Source organism: Pelophylax lessonae, assembly GCF_965119305.1.
Source record: "Pelophylax lessonae genome assembly, chromosome: 12".
Taxonomy (NCBI): Eukaryota; Metazoa; Chordata; class Amphibia; order Anura; family Ranidae; genus Pelophylax; species Pelophylax lessonae.
This window is the reverse complement of record NC_138779.1, coordinates 169943390-169966030: the sequence shown is the minus strand read 5'-3', so window position 1 is coordinate 169966030 and position 22641 is coordinate 169943390. Positions and strand designations below refer to the sequence as shown.

Sequence of the window (22641 nt, the reverse complement as noted above, 5' to 3'; positions counted from 1 at the left end):
GTTGCCTCTGGGGAGATCAGGAAGGATTTTTTTCCCCCACTGGAGCAAACTGGATCAAGCTTTATTGGGTTTTTTGCCTTCCTCTGGATCAATTGTGGGTATAGGATTGTGTATATGGAGGTTTTCTATTTGTTTTCTATTGATTGAACTAGATAGACTTATTTTCAACCTAACTATGTAACTATTGCCCAAAACTAAACTGCATATTCCAGATGAGGCACTACCCATGTTTAGTACAGGAGCACAGCTACAGTTGTGCTCATAAGTTTACATACCCTGGCAGAATTTAATTTCTTGGCTATTTTTCCGAGAATATGAATGATAACACAAAAAACATTCTTGCACTCATGGTTAGTGTTTGGCTGAAGCCATTTATTATCAATCAACTGTGTTTACTCATTTTAAATCATAATGACAATGGAAACTACCCAAATGACCCTGATCAAAAGTTTACATACCCTGGTGATTTTGGTCTGATAACATGCACACAAGTTGACACAAAAGGGTCTGAATGGCTATTAAAGGTAACCATCCTCACCGGTGATCTGTTTGCTTGTAATTAGTTTGTGTATAAAAGGTCAATGAGTTTCTGGACTCCTGACAGACCCTTGTATCCTTCATCAGGTGCTGCACTGACGTTTCTGAATTCTGAGCCATGGGGAAAGCAAAACAATTGTCAAAGGATCTGTGTGAAAAGGTAGTTGAACTGTATAAAACAGGGAAGGGATATAAAAAGATATCCAAGGAATAGAGAATGCCAATCAGCAGTGTTTAAACTCTAATCAAGAAGTGGAAAATGAGGGGTTCTGTTGAAACCAAACCACGGTCAGGTAGATCAACTGATATTTCAGCCACAACTGCCAGGAAAATTGTTCGGGATGCAAAGAAAAACCCACAAATAACTTCAGGTGAAATACAGGACTCTCTGAAAACATGTGGTGTGGCTGTTTCAAGATGCACAATAAGGAGGCACTTGAAGAAAGATGGGCTGCATGGTCAAGTCGCCAGAAGAAAGCCATTACTACTGTAGCGCTACCCTCTCAGGAGCTGCTTAAGTAAAACGTGTCCCGCACTCTGCCTTTCAGTCCCAAGAACAAGCTCCACCCCACTGGCACACCTGGTAATGTTATGAGTGTATACACCTTTAAGAACACATTGACACAATATAAATGATGTGTTGTTATTTTACTGAGGAGATAAACAGGTATAACTCACTGGTTAACAGGTATAACTTGGTGATAAAAGAGTGTACCAATATCAGTCAGCTAAACCCCACTAAACTCACTGAGGTTCAGCAGACTGACATAATATGAATGTAAATTATCAATAAGAAATATCAAAAACTCATTAATAAAGCAACCGAACAGGATATCAGCAATGTCTGTCAATACTATTGCAATGTAAAATGACTATGGCCTAAAAGGAAGGCCTCAGAGATTGACCACAGCTATAATTGGTGCTAACTGATAGTATTTCAAATTACTGTAACAGGTCCCCTTTAAGGCAAACAAGTATTGTATCCCCTCTCCTAGCAAGGCCTTGCTAAGTCTTCACCGGCAATTGGAGCTCTTATCACTGTTCAATGTGATATTTGTAATCCCAGGGTACTAATGTGTGTAATACGGTCTGCAGTCAGTGTGTTATTGAGGGAGAATATACTTGCAATTAGGATTTCACCAGGCACTCCTCCACTTGTTAGTGTCCAGATGTGATGATCCTGTGACACAAGTGATGAGCCCTCCCATGCTCCTGCGTCTGGGAGTGATCGATGCTCGGCTGTCCCGTCAGTCGGCTCGGTCTCCGCCTGCTCTCTGTTCAGCTCCACTGGATCCGCTACCTCTGTGTAGTCACCAGCATCAGCACCGCTGAGGATGAGCTCTGCACTCACTAGGCCGCATGTACTAGGCCTCAATCACTGACAGTGTCCCGACACACCTCTCAGGCTGGTCTGTACTGGCTGAGTCCCAGAAGCAAGAGAGAGCTCACACTGGGGAGCAGATAGGTTTATAGCCTCTCCCATGATCCTTCACTCCCCTCACTCTCCCATGATCCTTCACTCCCCTCATTGCTCCCTGAGAGAACAGTTCCTTCAGTAATCCAGATAACAGTCTGCTCTCAATACAGAACTATATCTCCCACAATCCTGTTCTTCCACTTCCTGGGAGAGGCTGATCCCTTCTGAAAACAGTCTTAAAGGGGCACAGAGACAGTCTGAATGAGCATAAAGGTAAATCTGCAGTATCAAAGAATGGCAGTCCGCTACACTACGCAAATACCACAAAGTATCCCTCTTACAATACGCCAAACAGCACAGAGATAAGCATCAAACCTTCTGGCATAAAGTCATTTGGAGTCATGAGACCAAAATTTTAATTTTTACCACAACCATAAAGGCTACATTTGGAGAGGAGTCAACAAGGCCTATGATGAAAAGTACACCATTTCTACAGTGAAATATGGAGGTAGATCGCTGATGTTTTGGGGATGTGTGAGCTACAAAGGCACAGGAAATTTGGTTAGAATTGATGGCAAGATGAATGCAGTATGTTATCAAAAAAACACTGGAGGACAATTTGCATTCATCAGCCCGGAAGCTGCGCATGGGACGTGCTTGGACATTTCAACATGACAATGGTCCTAAACACGAGGCCAAGTTGACCTGTCATTGGCTACAGCAGAATAAAATGAATGATCTGGACTGGCCATCTCAGTCTTCTGAACTCAATATCTTTGAGCCACTCTGGGGAGATCTCAATCGTGCAGTTCATGCAAAACAGCCCAAGAATTTACAGGAACTGGAGGCTTTTTGCCAGGAAGAATGGGCAGCTTTACCATCTGAGAAGATAAATAGCCTCATCCACACACAACTGTATGTCTCTCTGGAATCTATAACCTTTTTTTTTAATACAAGAAAGTATTTTGCTTGCTTTGGAAACGGCAGCGTGGCATTGCATGTTATCATCGAGTCTATGTACATCCTGATCCTTCCAAACCATTGACTCCCCAATTTGTACTCCTAGGATGTGCAATGCATGCATATTTTTAGCCTCCAAGTGCATAACTTTACATGTCCTAATTCATCCAAGATGAATAACAGCCAAAATCATTCAGTCCACTTCCTCTGAGCAATATGGTCCTGCCCCCAGCATGTGACTGGACAGTGAATGAAAAGGAGCACAGTGGTGAGTTCATCTGCTTCTTATTCTGTTTTCTCCTTTTCTCATTATGCTCCTTGTCAGCACATAATTTAATTAGCTCTTTACGTTATTTATATTTCTTTGGTAACATCAAGCAAGACTTCAAACAGGCTGCTTGATGTGCAAAAAAAATAATTTGTTTCAGATAGATTTGTCATGAATTTGTTAATTTTCTAACGAATTCCAAATTTTGGAACATTTCGAATTTGGATCAGTTGAAAAGTTATCTACTGATTTGAATTTTGGGTGTAGAATAGCATAGCTGGTTAAGGAGTGGGCCGCCGCATCCTTAACAACCAATGACTCATCAGCTGTCAGCGGGCTTCGTCAGCTTTGTAAACAAAATAATGCTGGTGATAGAAAAGTCAGGAAAAAAAAAAAACAAGGGGGCCCCCAGATACTGCCCTCCCCCCGATGTGAATATGGGGTAGTCACCAAAAAAGTATAAAAAGTGAATAAAAACAGTACACTCGTCTTTGACAATTCCTTTTTTTTTTTCGAATTAAATGTCCCCCGATGTAGATCCATAGTCAATCACGCTGCCCACCGCACAGCCTGACCTAAAAAAAAAAAAAGCACCGGGCTCGTCCAAGGCTTCCTGCTGACTGCCTGCTCCTCCATCTGATATTTACTAAATAGGGGTGGTGGAGTCACCCAATGAAGTCAGTGGTCGACCTTGAAGGACCTGGTATGGATTGGCTGGGACCCTATTTTTTTTTCTGACTTTTCTATTGCTGGCATTCTTTTATTTACATTTCAGCTCTCAGTGGGGAAGCCGCTGACAGCTGATGAGTCCTTAGTTGTTAAGTAGGTGGCTGCCGTCTTCTCGGCCTGTTCCTTAACAACCAGCTATGCTTTACATAGAATGCGAATCAGTAGATAATTTTTTGACTGACCATTTCCCGAAAATTTGGAATTCCTTAGAAAACAAATAAACAAAACTAATTTCAATACATTTCAACAAAATTTGTTACCATTTCATTCAGAGATTCGGCTACATCCGAATCTATGAATAACCAAAAATGTGTCCGATTTCACATTCGGACCCAAACGAATTGTACATGTCTACTGCTTTGAGCTAATCCCTATCCAGATCAGCGTATCCTTAGCAGCAGCTGGACTAAAGATTTGGGTAATAGCCTCAAATGTGACTTTTAGGGCTTTGCTATTGGCACTTACGAGACTGTTGTGTACTGTGTAGTTTTGTGCACAACCTCTGGTATGGCCAATCCTCTGAAGATTCCCTTTGTAAGTAAAGCCTTTGGGCTGAAGAATAATGGTATTTCTTCAGCCTAGCTTTTGATGCCCAATACCCACCTTACAGAACTTGTAAACTGCAGACTAGCCTGTAATGTGACCTTCACATACTGGGTCCTGCACTCTGGCACTTTCCAGACCTCCTAATGCTATGTCAGTTAGCAACAGAACATTTTGTGGTTAACCCCATGCATAAGAGACAGGGTGGCTGAGAAAGAGAGGGGGGCTGTGAAAGACAGGGGGCTGAGAGAGAGGGGGGGTGAGAGAGAGGAGGACTGAAAGAGAGGGGGCAGAAAGAGAGGGGGGGCTGAGAGAGAGAGGGGGGATGAGAGAGAGGAGGACTGAAAGAGAGGGGGGCAGAAAGAGAGAGGGGGCTGAGAGAGAAGGGGGGGGTGAGAGAGAGGAGGACTGAAAGAGAGGGGGGCAGAAAGAGAGAGAGGGCTGAGAGAGAAGGAGGTGTGAGAGAGAGGGGATGAGAGAGGGGGGCTGATAGAGAGGAGTAAGAGAGAGAGGGGGAGTCCAGGTTCATGAAGGCATCAGGGATGTTTCACCCGCTGCTGTTTCCCTCTTTGGGGGTCTAGGGGGTGGTGAAGCTCTTCTCCCTCCTAGGCTCTCAGGTCTATCTGTTCACTTTCCATCTGAGGGGCCACCCACTCACTGGCCATGTGGAGATAGATGCCCGATGTGGATTTGTTGCTGTGCTCCTGCCATCACTAAAACAGGACTCTCCATGACAACAAGGGGTTTAAAAATGGCCCTGGGACCCAGCACATTCGGGACAGCACCCCTCTAAATTTTGCGCCCGCGGCTACACACACACACACAAACTACGCCACTGTGTCCACTGTAAAAAGCACAGCATTGGTTATTTTCAAAAGTTAGCATAAAGACAAATCATGGTGAAAAAAACATTGTTTATATCAGTAGTATGCTTTCAGTACTCTACAGTACAGTAATATTTTTGTTGATGCTTACCATTTTGTTTAAGGTACAACTAAGGATGCGGTCTTACTTTCCAGTTTCAGGCTGCGTTTTTAACTTGGAAATGTAAGAAAATGCATGCCGTGCGTTCAGGTGATATTTGACATCTGTTATAGTGTCAGTTAGCATGCATTTTCAGCCTTAGCCAAATGTGACAAACAGGCATTTCATGCACAGCTGCCTGGGACACCCCAAAGTGGAATGCACAAACAACTAGAAGTGTAAAAAAAAAAACTTGTTTACTAGCTGCAGGTATCTGTAACTGTATTATCATTTACAAAGGAAGTTGTGAAGAGCAATCTTGCAGTGTGTACCAACTCACACATGCCAATATACGCAAAGCGATGAGAAAGAAAGTATTTAACTAGATAATGCTATAAACATAGCCATATGAATTAGGCATGGTCTCTTCATTAAAGGCAACAGGCAAGTAGAAGAGTACATTAAAGCAACCCTCTCTCAACACTAAACAATGTCCAATAATGCTCTACCTAAATAGAAAGAAGAATACACCTACCACTTCTGCCCCTGCTATCGATTACTACTCCAATCAAAAGAAATGCTCCTCTGAAGCCTTCTGCAGAACAGCCATTTTGGGAAAGTGGATCTCCTTGACCCTTACCATCACTCAACGTTTCCACTTGTCAGTCCCTAAATCTTTTTCTCTTTCCTGTATCGACATGGAGATTAACAAGTGGAACCAGAGGGGGGCTAGTAGACTGACCCTCTCAGAACCAATACCCTCCATTGGAACAGCACCATCAGATCACCACAATCAGTCAGCAATAGGAACAACACCCCCGTCCCCCTCAAAGCATAATTATCAGCATTTCATCACATCAAAGCAGTGCCATCAGCTTTTCTGTTTCAATATGTTTATTGTTTTTTAAGGAGAGTATAGAAATCCATACAGCACAAATATCGTGCACACAGGGGCTACAAATGTTCAGGTAATACAGGAAGGATAAAATTGTAGCATAAATCGGAAATGTATACATCATTGTAGAGATAATAATAGTAAATGCTTAATGTATTGGGGCAAAAGACAGAATAGAGGGGGAATTCCCCAGAGGGCAAGGTAATGCTGTAAATCACACACCATTGCCCAATCTCGCGCAACTCTGGGGTGGTTGACTCTGGAACCAGCCCTGTAAGTTTCCTGAAGATATAAAGAAGAGAGGTAGAGAAGAGATCTAGGGGGCCAGCAGGAGAGAGCGGGAAGAGATTATAGCTTAAGAAGAGGGGAGAGAAAGGAGAGAAGGCGTGAGTTCGGACTTGGGGACGTGAGTTCGGACCTAGGGACGCCACCGGGCACGGTCAGAGGAGGCTCACACAAGCCTTCTGGAGTGAGGGGAAAAATCCATGGTCCCCAGATTTTGAGAATTCAAATTTTGTGAATCGTTTGCGATGCTGGACATTTGTTCCTGAATCATCAGGGCGGACATGCAAGACTTTACTCCTTGGAAGGCTACACTTGGGGTCTTCCAGGCCTGGGCTATGGTCCGCTTGGCTGAGATAAATAGGTAGGTGGCCAACTTCTGTTGGGATGCAAACAGCCCAGGGAATGGACAGTGTAAGAGGGCTAGTTTTGCATCTCGATGAATCATGACATGGAAAAGGGATTGGAGCAAGCCAAAAACCCTGGACCAAAACCCCACCAGTCTCGGGCAGGACCACCAGTTATGCAGAACGTCCCCAGTACCACATAAACAATACCTTGTATGCAGCCTCCAGTGTATTTGTATTGAATGAGCATTTTGCTACCATCTTCCAGGCCTTCCCCCAGTCTTCCCTGTCTATTGGAGAGGTCCTGCTCCCATTGTAACATATATATATATATATATATATATATATATATATATACGTATATATATATAGGGGAGGGGTGCTGATGATGTGCGTCCGCTTAGGGAGGCTTATATGGATGAGATGAGACCCGGGGCTCCTGGGGCATGTGGTCATGTATGTTCAAAGAAGGTCTTTTGGTAAGGATATGTGGAGGTACGGCATAGAGCTGTGATCCAGTGCTTCATTTGGAGATAGCGGAAGTGTTCCCCATTAAGGGCCCCATGCGATTCCTGAATGTCCCTCCAGGATGGGAAGGAGCGAGAGGAGAGAAAGTCCTAGACCCACGTAAAGCCCTTGGATGTCCACCATGAGAACCCTCGGGTTCCAATAAGCCAGGGGGGAAATAAGGGTAGTTTATGATAGGCAACAATGGTAAGAAGGTAGACATCAAGTTGCCTGAATATCAAACTGAGTCCCAAATCCGTAAGCCATGAAGCATCGGGGGACTCAGAGAAGGGGGGCACAACTTGTGGGGTAGCCAGAGCAGGGATTGTGTTGAGAGTGGGTCACAATTGGGGGGTTCAAGAAACACCCAAAGGGGAACATCCGACACCGCGTGAAGCATGGTCAGCTGGGAAATCTGTGCATAATATTTAGAAATATTGGGGACCCCTAAGCCCCCCTGTAGTCTATGATTACCATCAGCTTTTCAACAGAGCAGTACCCTAAATTTGAAGTGGTTCTAAAGGCAGGAAGTTTTTTTGTACCCTAATGCACTGTATGCATTAAGGTAAAAAGCCTTCTGCGTGCAGCGCCCCCCCCTATACTTATCTGAGCCTGACCTCGATCCAGTACAGTGCCCAGGCTGGGTCCAGACAACCAGGTGTCAGGAGTGTTGGCCAGGGACCCCATTAGAGGAGGATCAGGGCTGCTCTGTGCAAAACCAGGGCACAGAGCAAGTAGTTACAACATGTTTGGTATTAAAAAAAAATGTAATCCTTTACAATCATTTTAACCTTCTAACAGAACTGTGTCATTAACTCTCTTCTCCAAAAGAACAATACCATTTTCAGCAAATTAATACCATCAGCTTAGCTCTCCAGCAGAGTAGTACTTTCAGCAACTCTTACCAGTATAGAAACCCATTCCACCAGAGCAGTATCATGAGTTATATTCTCCAGCTGAGTTGCATTATTAGCAGAGTTTTCTAGCAGATCAGTACCTTTAAGGCCCCTTTCACACGGGCACACCACCCAACGGAGTCCGTTCTGCTCAGTGGGGGTTTGATCCGCTGATCCCCACTGAGCAGGCGGATGACAGCTCCATCTCCGCTCTGTGTGCAGAGACGGAGCAGTCAAATCCCCACTCTCCTCTATGCGGAGATCGGATGAGAATGGACCGCCTATCCGTTCTCCTCCGATCCCATCTGACCCGATCCTCCAGACGGATGGAAAATAGGGTTTCCATCCGTCCGGATTTCACAGACAGGATTGGAACGGATCGGATAGCAGTGGGTGTCAGCAGAGATGTCTCCACTGACACTCGCTGCTCCCTAGGAATGTATGACGCATCTGATCAGGTCCGCCTGAAAAACTGACAGGCGGATCGGATCGCCCGTGTGAAAGAGGCCTTACTCTGGCAAAGGGTTTTTTCTCCAACAAAAGAGCCGTAACAGCTGTTTCTGTGCATGTTGGTAAGTCGCACGATCTTGCGTGCATTTCCATCACGTACGAAGCATAAACATAGCATATGTGATTATGTTCCTGCATGTGTGAGCATGGTATGGACTGCGTCTCTTTGGACATTTATTTGGCTTGTGTCAGTATGGTACTGGTTGTGTTGATAGTATATTATGTTTTTGCATTGGTTTCTGGTTGTTTCGGAACACTAGTTGTGTTGTCTTTACGGATATGTCCCTAGTTGCGAATGCTTTATTTTGGTTTTGCTTTAACTTCTGTATTTATGATCATAAATTTGCTTATGTTATAATATCAAGGTAAATTTGTTTAGGTAGCTGTATGCTGTGGGTTGGGTGGGAGCACACACACAAGGTAGCTGCTGCACTGGACAAAAAAAAAAATATATAAATCCAGCCCTGGTTTCCTTTAAGAAAAAATTTCAGTGACACAGGGAGTACTGTACATTGGTTTTACTGAATCAGCAGACTCGAACTGTAAGAAGGATCAGTAAAGTATGACCACTACATAGCAATGTAAAGCAGAAAACAGAGCCTGCATATGTAATGTATGGCTGTCCCTCATAAAAATAAATAAAATATTAAATATTTTACAGTACATGGAAAAAAAGGTTTTTAAAACATAAACACCTTTTACCCTTACAACCACTTTCATTCTGATTACAGAAACCCAAATAAAGTAACTAAGCCTTGCAATAATAAATGCTTCCAACTGTGCAGCCAAATCAATTCAAGAAAGTGTCACAAATGCAAAAGGGAGCTTTAATATTAACCATTTGACCCCTGGAAGATTTACCCCCCCTTCAAGGCCAGCCCATTTTTTTGCGATATGCACTGCACTATTTTAACTGACAATTGCGTGGTCATGCAACGCTGTAATTAAATTTATTAAATTTATGTAATTTTTCCCCCCACAAATAGAGCTTTCATTTGGTGGTATTTGATCACCACTGCATTTTTTATTTTTATTTTACACTATCAACAGAAAATACCACTAATTTGAAAAAAATATATGTATATATTTTTTATCTTTCTGCCATAAAACATATCTAATAAAAAAATATTTTTTTTTCATAAATTTAGGCCAATATGTATTCCGTTACATATTTTTAGTAAACAAAATCCCAATAAGCATTGATAAAATTGGTTTATGTGAACCTTCAAACCATGGTATATATTTATACGTTTTTTGTTTTTTATTTTTTTTACATAGTTAGATAGTAGGTGAGGTTGAATAAAGACAATAGTCCATCCAGTTCAACCTGTGTAGGTGTGTGTGGCTGTAATCATCTCACATAGCCCTGAATGTTCTGATCCTTGAGATGTAAGTCTAATAGTCTTTTGAAAGCCACCATACTTCCTGCAGAAACCACCTCTTGTGGTAGACAATTCCACAATCTTGTAGCCCTAACAGTAAAGAACCCGCCACGTTGCCTGAGGTTAAAACACTTCTCCTCTAATCGCATTGTATGCCCCCCGAGTCCTCATGCAATCCCGTCGACTGAACAGCTTTTTTGTCTAAGCTGTAATGGCGGCGATCAGCAACTTATAGTGGGACTGCGATATTGTGGCAGACAATCTGACACCAACTGACACTTTTGACACTTTGAGGGAACCAGTGACACTAATACAGTGATCAGTGCTAAAATAGGCACTGTCACTGTACTAATGGCACTGGCTGGGAAAGGGTTACACATCTAGGGCGCTCAATGGGTTAAATGTGTTCCTAGACAGTGCTTTTGTGTACTGTATGTGCTGCTTTGCAGGAACACAGAATCCATCCCTTCCCCCCTGTCAGAACCATGATCTGCCTTGTTAACAGTCAGCAACTGGTTAAAGGATCCCACAGCTGTACCTCCAGTAATTTTGTATATCTTTTTCAATGCAAAAAATGCAACCAAGGATCTTACATTAGCAAAACAGGCCAGAATGACAAAAAAGACTGAATTTACACAGACATTAACCACTTAAACTTCAGAAGGGTTTACCCCCCATGATCAGGGCATTTTTTGCTATTTGCCACTTCGCTACTTTAACTTGTAATTGCACGCATGTTTGTGTGTGTATTTTTTTCTCAGGGATGGTCTTAACAGTCTGCTAAAACTTTGTGTGTTAGTACTGCTTGGACCCTGGAAAAAAAGGGGTATACCCTGAAAGCATGCCCTGAAAATTTGAATGTGAAGGTAAATAACAAACGTATCACTGACAGTATATATTTTTTTGTTGCAAGTGTGCACTAATATGTCTACAGTTCCCTCATGTGTAAATAAAAACTAGAATTTTTTATTTTATTTTGCAGGAAATTGAGCATTCTAAACAAGTGATCATTACATACTTGATTTCTTTGTTGATTGCCTCCAGCTGTTCCTGTAACATGATAGCAAGGGTCTGCACATCTGTCTGGCCGCTTGGAGAGAGAAGGTCCGCTGAGCTGAATATGGTCTCTCTGTCATCTTCATCAGAGCCATCCAAGTCACCTTCAAATGCTTGTGCAACGTTGGCAAGCACATTGGCCTGCTGAGCCCGCTCCCAGTCCTGCTCATCCAGGGTTTGAATCTAAATGGAAAGGGTTGAGATAAAGAAAGAAGTCATTTTGTGGTAAGAAAAGACATGATTTCCACAGATCTTGGATGTTGACATCTGGGTTAATATTAATACTGGGAAAAACGAATTGTTTAGAAATGTGCATGATAAAATTTGCAAATCAAACTTTTGAACAATAGGAGTGCTGGAATAGGAAACTATTTGTTATCCAGCAAGGCAAGCTATACAGTACATGAACCAATCTTCAAGGTATAATCAGCTGTAAAGCAGCATTTTTATAGCATAGCTAATGCTAGTGGAATAATACAAATAATCCTCCTTGTTTTAAGGCAATTAAAGCGGTTTTATCCTCACCGAAAAAAAAAACAACCTGCACGACAAAGGCATAATGAGCTAGTATGCATCGCATACTACCTCATTATGAAATACTTACCTTAAAACGAAGCCCTTACATGGTCGCCCGGACACCGCTGTCACGTTCCCTCTGCGTCTCTTCCGGGATGGGCGGCTCCGACATTGTGAGTGGCCGGAGCCGCGATGATGTCACTTCCGCAAATGCGCGCGGGAGTCACTTTCCGGCAAGGATCCGGTGTAACGTTAAAAAACCATACCTCGTTAGAATTCCATACCCTCGTCACTTCCGGTCTGAAACAGCTGAGCGGCGCAGCAGTGCACATGCTCAGAGCCCCGGATACGTCATTGCACAGCAGAGAAGTTCACAAGTACGCATGCTCGGAGGGAATGAAATTATTACGGAGTGTGTGTAATGTTATACTTGCGGACATTAAAACAGTTTGGCGGCAAAATGGGTCATCTCCGCTCCTATCCCTGACACCTCCCTGATCTCGGCTAATAAATATAAAAGCGGCAGCGGGTGTATGAAATGTAAGTGACGGCGATCTCGGCTCCGTGATCCGCTTTTATATTTATTAGCCGAGATGAGGGAAGTGACAGGGATAGCAGCGGAGATGACTGATGTTGCAGAGGAGCTGTTTTAATGTAACGGCGGCAAGTATAACATTACACACACTACTGTGAGAAATCCATACCCTCCATAGGTGCACCGGAAGTGACGAGGGTATGGTTTTCTCACGGGTATGGTTTTTTCACGGAACACCGGCAAAGAGCTCTGAAGGTCCGCCGGACCTTCAGAGCGCATGTGCCGCTGTTCTCAGTGGCTGCATGCAGGGCGAATATCTCCTAGACCTTGCAGGTTTACGAGATATTAATTTTACCTACAGGTAAGCCTTATTATAGGCTTACCTGTAGGTAATAGGCAAAAAAGTGACGATACTTCCGCTTTAAAAAGTTTTGTTTGTACTCACTGTAAAATGTTTTCAATTATGTTAATTAAAAGACACAGCACTGTAGAATCATAATTTGTGTGTATACCGCTGCCTACAGGAAGATTGAAAATGATGCAAAAGTGAAACTAGAATTAGAAAAAAAGAAGGTAGGGAATTGTGTCCCAGAATAAAAACTGGAAAGAAAGATTTTACAGCAATGCAAAAAAAAAAATTTTCTCCATCGTCCATAGATGGAAAGAGCACTGTAGAATCATAACCTGTGGGACGTCTAAAAGCAATCCCAAAACCTGAGGGGGAGCAAGGAAAAAAAAACAAAATAACAAAGGGTAACACTTGCAGCCCATGAAAAAAAAACATCAGATCACAAAGATGCCCGCAGGACCATGCAGCCAAAGCTAATATCCATTGCTGCAGCCACATTCACCCACTATAACTTGGTAAAGGTGTTGCTGCAAGATCAGGTCACAAATATACAAGCCTGAGAAGTCAAAGGTGGAAAGCCCTGGAAGCTCCAATAAGCAAGTTTTGCTTTATTAGAATGAACATTTGGGGGAAAAGAAGAATCCCGATGTTTCAAGGCACAGGCCTATAAAATGATTTGCTAAATCCATCTAGAGATGTAAGGGAAAAGTACTGGAAGATGCACATGTCTGCAAAACCCCATAAGGTGTATGTCAGCCTCAACCCGAGCTCCAACTAGGCCACGCCCTCCCCAATGCATTTCACTCCACCCATGGAGCTTAGTTAGGGAACCTTGTCTGCACTCCAAGGGGTTGCTACATAACCCCTGGTTGAGGGTCTGGTGGAGCCTTGAGTGGCACCAGTAAATTAAGCTTGGGTCTATCTAGAGATGGTTGTACTGGAAGCTGAGACACCCTTATGGGGACCATCTGGAATATCAATGAAAGAATTTAACTCTGGGCGGCACAGTGGTGTAGTGGTTAGCACATTCACCTAGCAGCAAGAGGGTCGCTGGTTCGAATCCCCACCACGACACTACCTGCCTGGAGTTTGCATGTTCTCCCTGTGCCTGCATGGGTTTCCTCTGGGTACTCCGGTTTCCTCCCACACTCCAAAGACATGCTGGTAGGTTAATTGGATCCTGTATAAAACAAATTGGCCCTACTGTGTATGTATGTGAGTTAGGGACCTTAGATTGTAAGCTCCTTGAGGGTAGGGACTGATGTGAATGTACAATGTATATGTAAAGCGCTGCGTAAATTGACAGCGCTATATAAGTACCTGAAATAATAATAATAATAATAACTCTAAAAGTTAACAGGGTCATTTTGGTAAACCCCCGACTGCCATTACCACATCGCTCCACCCACTGAACTGCATTACCAAACCATTTAAATCTTACATTCCCTGAACCCATAATAATAGTTAAAATGCTTTCTATAAACTACTTTTATAGTTATAACATTGAAAACACACATAACATGTTATTCTAGCACACCTCAACCCATAATATACTTTACAAACATAATATCCCCAATACACCAAAGGAATATCCTTTTCAATATATTGGACAATACACAATGTCTCATGTTCAAACATAATCCACAATGAACACAGGACTATGCAGTGCAATGTTACTTTTTTGATCTGTTAAATCAAAATACTATTTTTTTCCTTTAATAAAGTTGGCAGGTTATTGCTGGATTGGCAGGACACCTTGAGGTAGATACAGAACCAACTGTGTTTGGAAAAGGGAATGCAGATAAAAAACTACGGTTACATGCTTAGTGGAAATTCATCACAGTGGCTCCCGTCAGCCAGTCTATATGTTCACATACAGATTTGTGTTCTTCAAAGACTATCCATAGGCTTAAAGTGTTAGACATGAAATGTGAGCTAAACATATCCCTCTATAGTGTGTACTTCTCTCAATCCAGAGCACTAAGTGTAATTTCAGTCCGCTGCCCCGTTCCTCTACTTTAAGCACGAGTCCCTTTCCGAAGAGCTTTCCTAACACCAAGAAAAAATTGGCGATGGGTGGGAGCTCCAGCTGATTGACAGCATCAGCTCTGTTCCTGTGTGCTGTGAGAAGGTGCTCCAATCACCTCTCAGAGCTCTCCTCACTGAACACAGATCCTAATGAGAGTGCTGATTGTCACTTTAAGCAAGCTGCTAGTAGGCTTTAACAGGCTTTCAACAAGCTCCTTGAAGATTTTAAAGATTAGCCAGAGATTCGAAGATAAAAGCACCACATCCCAGAGTTCAAATTTTTTGTAGCTGGGGATTTTCCAAAGCAATAACTTAGAGCTTTTTCAGCTGTTTATCTGAGACAGTTGGTTTTCCGTATAATATTGTAACTGTTTGATAATAGTTGGTGCTATATAACAAGCTGTTCCAGGTTTTCATTCCTTTACAAATGTAGTTTTTGTTTTGTTTTGTACCTTCCAGGCTCCATTAGTGGGCTGTACTCCTCCAATGACACACTAATATTCCTTAACTGCAGTCTGCTAGGTGTTAACATCTTCATTGTTTATTGAATCGTGTTTGCATCCAGGGCAAGATGACCCACCAGCTGAGCTATTAATTATCTTGATTCTATAGACATTTAAGGTGGTGTTCGTATTTCTATTAATATTGTATGAAGTTTATGAATTTAGCTTATAATACTATTCTTTATTCATTTGTAGTGATATTCTATACAGGGCTTCATGAGTCTCCTAAAGAAGCCATTTCATGGTGAAACATGTTGAAAACCACTGTAAATAGATTATGACTGTATGAATTTGATTCCAATGTTTTGTTTTTTTTTAAATGTTTGCTTTTAATCTTGGATTATATAGAATAAACTTTACATGATTTTATACTGTTTTGTATATTGATATTTTTTTGCACCTTAAAAAGCTTCAAGAAGAGCTGAAGCCTGGTAGCAGCTTGCCTAAAGTGTCAATCAGCACTTTCATCAGGATCTGTGTCCAACAATTACAAATTGGAGCTTAATGGTACTTTAAAAGCTTCAACAAAGCTTGATGAAAGCTCTGCAAAAGCTTTGTCAAAGCTTGCTGTTCACACTGCTCTTATAAAAGCTATAGCCAATGTAAAACAAGCCAATGTACAGTGCTAGCCTGAAAATCTAGAGCCATTATGATGTGCAAACAATATAGTAAAGGGATGGCCATGAAGGAAAAAAAAGCGTCCCTGATATGTTTTACACACAAAGGGGTCCTCACAGGGAGTGCCTTTAGGTTCACAATACAGCTCAAAGGAAAGCCTCAGAGGGTAAAAACACGAATTATACTCTAAACAAAGGTACAAACCAAAGAACACTTAGCCAGATTAGAATAGAAGAGTCTGGTCTGAAACATGCCCCTTAATGGTACTTGGCACTAAAAGCTGAGTTTTCCAGGTGTGGTGGTAAACCTTGCAAGAGGTCAACTTGCAGGCCATATTTATGGTGGGAAAGAAACTCTGGGATGTGTCCCAGCACATAGTATTTTTAGTCATGCTCCCAGGGCTCCAAGGTGGTCACAGAAGTGGGTAGCTCAGACAAGGACCTACAGGTTTCAAAGAATCAATCAGCCTGTGTGTTGTGAGCAGGGCTTCTGTTAAAAATGACCAGGCCCTGTACAGGCTACCTGACAGCCCCCTCCTCCCCAAAAATATCAAAACAATCACCAATGTACCTATGTAATAACGAATCCTCCACAGCAGCACCAATCAGCTCATGAAAAGACAACCATATAGCTCCATAGTGCAGTAAATCAGGACAAGTATTTTATTAAAAATTAGTAACTTACATATAAAAATGATCAAATCTGTATGTGCAGTAGACCGGCGGGGTCCCCAGACAAACCAATCTAATTTATGTGTTAACTCATGATTAACCTTCAATGGGTCTAGATGGATGAACTATGCAGACATATACTGTAGATACGGGATGGGAAGTAAGAAATACTAAAGGTGGTAATCGCAAATTCATTCTGTCTGCATAGTTCATCCATCTAGACCCATTGAGGGTTTATCATGAGTTAACACGTAAAGTAGAGCGGCTTTTAATCCCGGTAATCGTCACCCAGCCTCCAAACCCTTGATAAAGTCACGTCAGTTGTGACGCGATGCATCGGCTGACGTCACTTCCGGCTTTCGGCCGAGACCGAAAGTTTTGCATTTAGAAGCTATAAAGCATCTGGGGACCCCTCGGGTCTACTGCACATACAGATTTGATCTTTTTTATATGTAAGTTGCTAATTTTTAATAAAATATTTGTCCTGATTTACTGCACTATGGAGCTATATGGTTGTCTTTTCATTAGCTGATTGCTGCTGCTGTGGAGGATTCGTTATTACATAGGAGTGTATCCCATTGTGATTATTATCCCTGCATTAAGCCAAACCACCATTGCTGTGGAGGATTTGCCCCTATCTGAATTTACCTGTATGCGATCATTACTCTGCACTGAGGTGAGCGGCCGTTACACCTATAGGTGGGTATATTATCTGCTGGTCTCTGGGAATTTTCCTTTCCACAGAAGATATTTCCTTTCTTTGATAATCGTCACTTATTTGGCTGGACTTTATAGACACTAAATGTATTTCTTTATTTTATATTTATTTAATCATATCTCCACTATTTGTGGCTTTTACTGGAATTTCCTTGGATTATTTTCCTTTCACATTCAGTGCACTATATATATTATGTGAATTTTTTTGAAGGTTTTTGCACTTATCAGCACACTTCCTCACATTACAGGATTTGAACACATTATATATTTAATTTTATAATTTTACTGTGTTATTTTAGTGCTAATTCTCTACATTATAACTGTATCTCCTGTAATACCTCACAGCAATATTTAGTCTGGAAGAACAGAATGATGACCTAATCCGTAATCTGTTGCTCCTTCAATGTCCAGTCAAAGGCTACAGTAGATCTGGGACCAGGAAGTGTTGGGTAAGTGCATTGCAATCTGAAGAAAGACCTAGGACCTGGCAAGAGTCTCAAGGTTTTGCCTGAACCATGAAACTGTCTGAACAGGATTCTCTTAGCAAAAAAAAACACAGTACACATATATTAATCTATTCTGCATATGTATCAATTTACTTCTAGTTTAGCTTTAAGACTGGTTCTCTTTTATTCTTATGTTCTGTATCACTCACTTCTGGTGGGAACATTTTTTGCAACAGTACCCTAAACATGTATCAATTTTACTAGTGTACAAAGAACCCTGGGAGATTCATATCACAAAATTATTGCTGTAATCTACAGCTATTGTAACCTTGCAGCAGCAATATAGCTAGTTTGAAACAAAAAAGCCCATATAAATGCTAGGTGACTATGGCAGTAGACAACACACTGTACATGAGTTTGGAACTGACTGTAACCAATGTATGGGGGATACTTTGGTAGTACACAACAATGATTAACAAATCAGAACAAAGACATTTATTGGATACTTACATGAGGTAGGGTCCAAATGGACAGCACAAAAATAAATAATTTAAAAATTAATTGCAACATTTTCAAAACAAAAGAGACAACTATGGGTTAATATTATGGTCAAATGCAAGTTTCACTTATTATTCATTGATTAGTTCTCTTTACTAGCAATTACTGAACTCAGAACCTATGTGTCTGATGTGGGCGGTAATACATAGTAACACAATTACAAAGGAGAATAGAGACAGTAACATTTCTGCATCAGCATTACAAATGAGGATATATATTTTCTTAATCTCCACCTAAAACCTCAATCTTTTGTTGATTTCAAACTTCCACATATATTATATTACTCTACCCATAATTTTAGGGGTTAATGTTTTTATGCCATTATTTTTAAAAAAGGAAAAAGTAATTTCTCAGATGGAGTCAGGATTCCTCTTTAATTTATATAATTGCAGAGAAATTGTTTTCATTAAAAGATATTTCCAGTATAAAGCCTCATTGCTTTGCAAACTGAGTATGTAACATATGGCTTCTAAAGTCCACTTTAAATTACTATGTAGGTATCTAAATGTGCAAATCTGTGAACATATCATAACATAGATAATGGAAGACAGCGCCTGATTTTACTCCATCTAATGAGCTATAAAATCTTTACCGTTCATGTAGAAAATGCTGCAGCACACTCATCGATATAAAGGTTCATTCAAATTCCACAATTACTATGTCAGTAAAATGAATATCATTGAACTGTTATTAATCTGTATAGTAAAATGATTAAACTTTTTGCTGGTAAATCATTTCAGCGCATATCCAAATTTCAAAAGATAATATGAAGGGAAACAGCAATTCTTTTCTCTGGAAGATCTTTCCCTTTGTCATTCCGCATGTGTCCTAGTGACCAGTAAGAATAATTCCCATACTGTACAAGCAATACATTTATTAATGATACTTAGCCCACTGCCGTAACAGACAGCTTAGAAATCAGGGGAGCCGCAGCCAAAGAGACATCGCAAATAAACTGCAGCCCCTAGACTAACTGATCCCCCAACTCAGCCAAGGCAGAGGAACCTGCTCACCCTTTAGGCCATGGTGTAAAATCTTAGCCCACTCAGTTAGTGTTTGTGACCCCAGGGCATTGGCCAGGGCTGGCCTAAGCGCTGAGCCAGCAATAGAGAACATATTGCGGGCCACTTCCTGTCAGCTGGATCCTAAAGGCCAGGGCTTCCTCTACTGATATCATGGTTGCCTTGTCTAACCTGGAGACAGGGGGGACCACCACTGGTGTAACAGTCCTCTTTTGGAGCAGCAGCACCACAAAGGGGTCCCTCACTGCAAAGTGTTCAGGAACCACAAGGGGGTGTTTTGGATTCTCTCATTCAATATAGATACATTTGTCAAAATAGGAGGGAAACACTTTTGTCGTGCGAAATGGCTAGTGAGTGCCAAAAAAAGGGAAGGCCACCTACGCAGCCACCTCAGCTGCACCCTCCATCTGCAAAGTCTTCCGCATGGATGTAATCAGTGCGTCAACCAGCGCCTCTCGAGTACAGCTACAGCTGTGGAGGAAACATCCACACTATCTGACAGCTCAGGGAACGTGGCTAGTAACCCCACAGGGTGGGCATGTCCACGGCGACAGAGCCAGATTCAGGATCAAGCAACAGATAAGGCAGGGGAAGGCAGGAGGGCCCTATCGGGAAAAACAAAACCCAGAGGGGACCGCCGACTGTGGCCCAGCACAAGGGGCGCCAACTGCTGAGCCCAAGAGCCCAAAGTGGAGGCTGCAAAAAAATAAAGGGGGCCACCCGCCACCATTGCCTCTCTGATGCGGGAATTCTCGCAGTCAGAATCCCCTAGGGCCCCACAACACTGCTGGGAAGGGCGCCCTACAGCACAACGGTGGCTACAGCCGCCGGTGAACCGGACCAACCCCACAGTGCCGCCCCTCTAGAAGGGCGCAAAGTGCGGCCTTAATTTTTCGGACGCCCGGCCCTGAGTGTACAGATCCTAAGAGAGCAGGACCGACAGAGGCAGCGGAGGGGAGGGGCAGATGCCTGAATGGAGAGCGGCGGCTTCAGCCGCCCTTACTAGATCCGCCCCACAGAGCATCCGGCTAGTAGGCCGCAAAGCGACAGCCTAAATTACCGTCGGGTCCGACTGTGTGGTGGGCGGACCCGCAGAAGACCGGTCACCCGCTCCCCAGGCCTAACAATCAGCATAGGTGAGCCCAAGGGAGGCCCCCCGTAGTACAAACAACCACCGAGGGTGGTGGGGGACAGTGCGCCTACCAGATACCCAGGCTAGGGGGACAAAGGGCATGTAGAATGCCAGCCCAAGACCCCATCGGTGACCAGCCTACCACGTAGGCGACCAGCCGCACCAGATCGGCATACCAAGCCCAGAGAGACCAGTGCGGAGCCACCAAGATGACCGGAATCCCTTCAGCCTCGATCCTGCGTCTGTGCGGAAGCTTGAGAGGAGAGAGGGGGTATATTAGCTGATACTGACCTCACGGGGCCGCCAGCGTGTCTGTGGCGTCCGCCAGAGGATCCCTTGACCAAGCTACAAATCTCTGCACATTTCTGTTGAGCCTAGACGCCAACACATCAACCTCGGGGGTGTCCCACCGGGGAGACAGCTGATGAAACACCTCCTGATGATGGGACCACTCCCTGTGGTCCAACGCCTGCCGACTGAGATAATCCGCCTTCCAATTTTCCACCCTGGGAATGTGTACAGCGGAGAGGACTGGAATTAACTATTCTGCCCACCTTAGAATGCCGGCTACCTCCGGAGCTACCAGGATACTTCTTGTACCCCCTTGATGATTGACATAAGCCATGGCCGTGGCATTGTCCGATTGAATGCGCACTGGACAACCCTGAAGATGATCCGTCCAATGATCCAGACACAGTCTGATCGCTCAGAGTTCCAAGAGATTGATCGGTAGTCTGGACTCTTCCAGCGTCCAGATCCCCTGAGCAGAATGCTTGCAGAGGATGCCTCCCCAGCTGGACAGGCTGGCATCCGTGGTGGCCACTGTCCAATACAAGGGGAGGAGAGATTTTCCCAGCCGAAGCGTGGGAGAATGAAGCCACCATATCAAGGACTCCCTCGTTCCCCGATTCAGCAGGATTTGATTTTCTAGAGACTGGGGTCTTGTGCCATTTGGTCAGAATCTCCCTTTGCCGGGACCTCGTATGGAACTGTGCAAACTGAACCGCCATGAAGGTAGACACCATCAGGCGCAGCACCCACATGCAAGTCTGGAGGGATGACAATCTGTTGCACAGCAGGAGGTGAATTGCAGCCTGCAATGTTTGGAGTCTGTCCAGAGGAAGAAGCACTCTGGCTAAGGCTGAGTCCAGATTCAGGCCTAGATAGTCCAGCTTCATGGACGGAACCAGAGTAGACTTCTGAAAGTTCAGAATCCAGCCGAAACTCCAGCAGAGTTTGATTTGTGATCTCCAGGTTGTCCACCAGAGCAGAGGGAGACTCCACTCGCAGAAGGAGATCATCCAAGTAGCCCAGTATAGCGAACCCCCATTGGCGCAGCAAGGCTAGCACCGGGGCTAACACTTTTGTGAAGACCCAAGGAGCAGAGGCGAGACCAAAGGTTAACGCCACATACTGAGAATGCTCCTCTCCCACAGCAAAACAGAGAAAATGCTGGTCACTGGCACATATTGGAATGGGAAGGTAGGCATCCTTGATATCGATAGCGGCGAGTGAATTCCCCTGACTGGGATGCCACCACCAGTCGAATAGACTCCATTCTTAACTTCTGTACTCGCACAAAGCAGTTTAGCGCCTTGAGGTCCAGGATTGGATGCTCTTTACCTTCCTTGCTGGGGACTGTGAACAGGTTTGAGTAAAAACCCTGAAAACGTTCTAAAGTCGGAAACTGGGACAATACCCCCCTTGTAGAAACAGGTCTTGTACCGCCCCAAATTACTTTGTAGAACCACTTGTCTTGCACTAGGGAAGTCCATGGGTCTGGAAACCAGCGAAGTCGTCCCCCCACCCCCAATACGGGTAAGGGCGCACCTTCGTGCTAAAGGAGCCTTGTCCACAGGTCTGGAGAAGCCCGATCTTGCATTGCCATACCAGGTTCATTTGGATCCTCCTGAAGAGGCCCTGAAAGGCTTCAAGCCCTTGTCAGTCGACCCCGAGGGACGAAAAAACTTCTTATGAGTTGAGGAGGGCCCGCGTCTACAACAAGGTTCCTTGCCCTTAGTAGCCTGCGGAAGAAAAGCACTCTTCCCCCCTGTGAGACCTTTAATGATGTCATCCAGGGTAGCTCCAAACAGGCAATCTCCTTGGAAAGGAAGATCAGTCAAGGCCTCTGATGAGACAGATGAGGCAGGGGGAGCTTTTTGCTAGCCTATCGCCCGCAAGCCACCTCCACCCAGGACACAAGGGACTCCAGGACCACCATCAGTGCATGGATGGATGGTTGGGACCAAAGGCC

General features: G+C 43.5%; 1 protein-coding gene across 4 annotated transcripts in view; it reads right to left on the bottom strand.

Moving 5' to 3' along the window:
* PPFIA3 (PTPRF interacting protein alpha 3) overlaps nt 1-22641 on the bottom strand; it is a 417083-nt gene that overhangs the window by 151019 nt on the left and 243423 nt on the right. For 3 of the 4 annotated variants that reach the window (XM_082273791.1, XM_082273792.1, XM_082273794.1), the window contains exon 14: nt 11255-11475. In XM_082273791.1, coding sequence (XP_082129917.1) covers nt 11255-11475 — 221 coding nt within the window. The remainder of the gene's footprint in view (nt 1-11254; nt 11476-22641) is intronic. The other variant, XM_082273793.1, reaches the window with a different exon arrangement.